Source organism: Pecten maximus, chromosome 16 (assembly GCF_902652985.1).
Source record: "Pecten maximus chromosome 16, xPecMax1.1, whole genome shotgun sequence".
In the NCBI taxonomy this organism is placed as follows: domain Eukaryota; kingdom Metazoa; phylum Mollusca; class Bivalvia; order Pectinida; family Pectinidae; genus Pecten; species Pecten maximus.
The window spans coordinates 10078616-10082737 of NC_047030.1; the positions used below are offsets into that span (position 1 = coordinate 10078616).

The following is a 4122-nucleotide window of genomic DNA, read 5'->3' on the forward strand; positions in this document are numbered from 1 at the left end:
GGTTGACAGTGAAATCACACTGTAGAGGGTGACATGGATATTACTCTCCAGAGGCTAACAGAGGTATCACTCTCGAGGGGGTGACAGAGAAAAGACACCGTAGAGGGTGATTGAAAAATCACACTCTAGATGGTGACAAAGAAATTACACCCTAGAGGGTGACAAATAAATTACAAACTAGGGGTTGACAGTGAAAGCACACCCTAAAGGGTGACAGAGAAATCTTACACTAAAGGGTGACTGAGAAATCTTACCCTAGAGGGCGACAGGGAATCACACCCTAAAGGGCGACAAATAAATCGATAAATCACACCCTAAAGGTCGACTGAGAAATCTGAAACACGTAAAACGGGAGGCAAATCTGTCGTTAAATGATTGGAGGAAATGACCCATTGTTCAGTTTAGTATTTTGTTGATTACAATTAATTAGATTGATGTGTTATGCATAAATCACATTATCAGAGGCATATGGCATTCTGGTGGTGTGTAATTTGTCCTGGTGTTCAAAGAGTTGCCTCCCTTGTGCTGTCCTGACATTTTTTACTTTAGAGTTGTCTCCCTTGTTGAGAATCTCCCTTGTTGAGAATCTCCAGTGCTGAGATTCTGCTTTTACGATTGGAAATAACAGAAAGCAGTCGGGTAATCTAGAGCATCCATATCAATTATTGTTTAAATAATCATGCACCCACCCGCCACACCCTATTTATTGGATTATTATATATTTTGTCCTTGTATTGCGCTGTTGTTTGCGACCGGTTTTCTATTGTATTTACAGTATTATCATCGGTCACAGTTCACTTTATTGGGCAATGGAAAAGGATGTCTCATGTGGAAGTCAGTCCCGAACTTAGGACGCAGAAAGAAAATCCTGTGAAATGGAACTTAAGATGAAGAGGGGATATTTTTGGATATACATGTCCACATAACGGATGTCGCTACTGTTATGTATTACCAACTCTAACGCATGGCGGCTCTCAAGTAGTTCTGTTTAATCAAGATCAATCAAACGTTTGACATATACATTGATGATATAATATAATCAAGCTTGCATGTGAATCATACGAATGGTACTATGCACAAGTAGTACTTGTTTATAACTGAACCATTATACATGACATCCCTCTCCTTAAGAAAAATATGGAATTATTATTTACCAATATACATACAAGAGAAATTATATCTAGTAAACTTGTAATAAGCACAGATATAATAACAGAAAATTCTTACTTTCTCCAAGTCCAATTATTTTCAAGTGTCCAAAACACAATTTATAATCTTAACTGTTCTGCATTTCTTGAGTACTTTATGAGCAATTTAAAATAAACTTTAACAGTCAAATAACACTACTTGTGTAATAAATCACTGGCGCGATAGGATATATCGAACGCGTTTTGTCGTTTTATCTAGTTGGCACAGTGTAAATAAAAAATAAACACAAAATCATTCAAATCATAATCTTTCGCTGTGCATTTTAGTTCTTTTCCTAGCACAATAGTTCGAAAGTTTATTCGCGACGCGTTATGTCACATAATCACGATATTTTCTGTTTGGCACAACAATTCGTCCCGATCTGGTTTTCTGTGGGGTTGATTGTCCAAATTGTGACATAGGTGGATTCGCGTTTTCCTGATTATTGTCACTGGTGCTTGGTTGTTGATTATCAGGCTTTACAACTGTTCCTTGTTGTGGCGGATTCACTGTTGGAATAAATGGCTCATCATCGCAATTCATATTGGGGAACTCCGCCTTTGTAAGTCGAAGGTATTTCCGGTTTCTCCGGTATTTACTTCCGGTGCTTGTTTCCACAATATAGGATCTTGGGTTGTGGTGTTTTTGTGAAACTGTTGCTGGAATCCATTGCTTGTGTTGTGTTTTCTGCATGATAACATTGTCACCTGGGTTTAGTGGTTTAAGAGCTGGACCACTATGTCGGTCATAGTAAAACTTCTGTTTTACTCGTCTTGCCTTCATATGCGATTTCAAGTCATTTGGCTGTATCACACCTGGACTTAAAAGAGGTGCAGTCGTTGGTAAGTCAGACTTTAAGCGTCTGCCCAGAAACATTTGCGCAGGAGAAAGTTTCATGTCCTCAATAGCTGTGTTTCTGTATACTAACAAGGCTTTGTATGGATCACCATTGTCAGCTTTACGAAGAAGATTCTTCACGGTTTGTACACAACGTTCAGCCTGTCCATTAGACTGTGCATAGTGAGGGCTGGAGGTTTCATGTTGAATTCCATACTGTTTTGTGAACTCGTTGAATTCTGCACTTGCAAATTGCGGGCCATTGTCCGTAATTAATTTGTCCATTATTCCATATCTGGAACACTGACTCTTGATATACTGAATGGTATTGTTACTACTCATGTTGTCAAGTTTTGCTACTTCCGGCCATTTCGAGTAATGGTCAACGGATAACAGGTAGTTTTGTCCCTTGTACTCGAATATGTCTGCTGACACTATTGACCAGGGCCTATTAGGAATTTCTGTTTCCACCAGGGGTTCTTTCGGGTTCCGGTTGATGTGCTGTGCACAAACTGAACATTTTGAGACGACATCTTCTACTTCTGAAGACATGCCTGGCCAGAATAATGTATCCCTTGCTCGTGACTTACATTTGACAATTCCAAGATGCGAGCTGTGAATGATTTTCAACATCTCCGGACGTAGGGTTCTGGGAACTACAAGTTTGTGTCCTTTAAACAGTAAGCCGTCCACACAAGATATCTCATCCTGACTATCCCAATATTGTCTAATATTTAATGATATTTGATCCCTCCTGTCCGGCCAACCGTCCAAAACAACTTTCTGAAGTTGTTGTAACTCTACATCTTCAGCTGTAGCTTTGCGGAATTCCTGTAACTTCTCTGGTGACACAGGCAAGTACGATAATAGGTGTACCTCATTCACCGCAATATCCGGAACTAAGTCCTCGTTGGACTCCTTCAGAAATGCACGGCTTAATGTATCCGCTAGGAACATTTCCTTTCCTGGTTTATAAGACACTTTCAGGTCATATTTCTGCAACGTCAGCAGTATCCTTTGAAGACGAGGCGGGGCCTGGAAGAGTGGCTTCGTGAATATTGACTGCAATGGTTTGTGGTCACTCTCTACTAGGACATGTCTGCCAAACACGTACTGATGAAATTTTGTGCAACCAAAGGCGATAGCCAATGTCTCCTTCTCAATTTGCGCATAGTTCTGCTGACATGTGGTTAATGCCCTCGAGGCAAATGCTATGGGTTGTCCTTCCTGGACTAATGCTGCACCAAGTCCCTTTGAGCTAGCGTCTACTGTCAGTACAAGTTCTTTATTTTTATCATAGTAACGCAGAACTGGCGCTTTGATAACAAGATCCTTCAGTGTTTCAAAACACTTCATGTGTTCCTCTTCCCAGTGCCATGCTATGTCCTTTTGCAGTAGTTGGCGTAGAGGTGCAGATTTTTCCGACATACTGGGAAGAAACTTTCCCAAGTACTGCAGAAATCCGAGGAAAGTCATGAGTTCTTCTTTATTTCTCGGTGGGTCCATTTCCTGGACTGCTCGTACTTTCTCTGGGTCAGGTTTTACACCTTTATCTGAGAGTTCATGTCCAACGTAAGTTACGCGGTCCTTCCTGAACTGACATTTATCCTTGCTCAGTGTAAGGTTGTACTCTCGCACGCGTCCGAGAACTCGTTTCAGCCTCTCGTCGTGCTCCTTCATGTTGGCTCCCCAGACAAGTATATCGTCCACTATTGCGTCACTGCCCTCGATATCCTGTACCATTTCAGAAATGATTCTCTGATACACCTCAGGTGCTGATTTGATTCCAAATGGGAGTCGGGTGAATCGATATCTCCCAAATGGGCTGTTAAATGTACATAATTTGGAACTCCTCGTCCAGGCAAACTTGCCAAAATCCGGAAGTTGCGTCCAATTTTGAGAATATCTTTGCCTCTGGGATTTCCAGAATTATATCTTCTACCGTCTTCATTGGGTAATGTTCCCTCAAAATTGCTTTGTTGAGATCCCGTGGGTCCACACAGACGCGTATTTTTCCGTTGGGTTTGCTTACCGTTACCATGGAGTTTACCCAAGGTGTTGGTTCAGACTGTTTTACAATTACCCCTTCTTTCTCCA

At 41.1% G+C, this 4122-nt stretch overlaps 1 protein-coding gene across 1 annotated transcript; it reads right to left on the reverse strand.

Moving 5' to 3' along the window:
- Window positions 1-1518: 1518 nt before the first annotated feature.
- LOC117314615 (uncharacterized protein K02A2.6-like) lies at window positions 1519-3768 on the reverse strand. The gene has a single exon (XM_033868684.1). It carries the CDS (start codon window positions 3766-3768, stop codon window positions 1519-1521), a length of 2250 nt encoding a protein of 749 aa, XP_033724575.1.
- Between the last annotated feature and the right edge of the window lie 354 nt (window positions 3769-4122).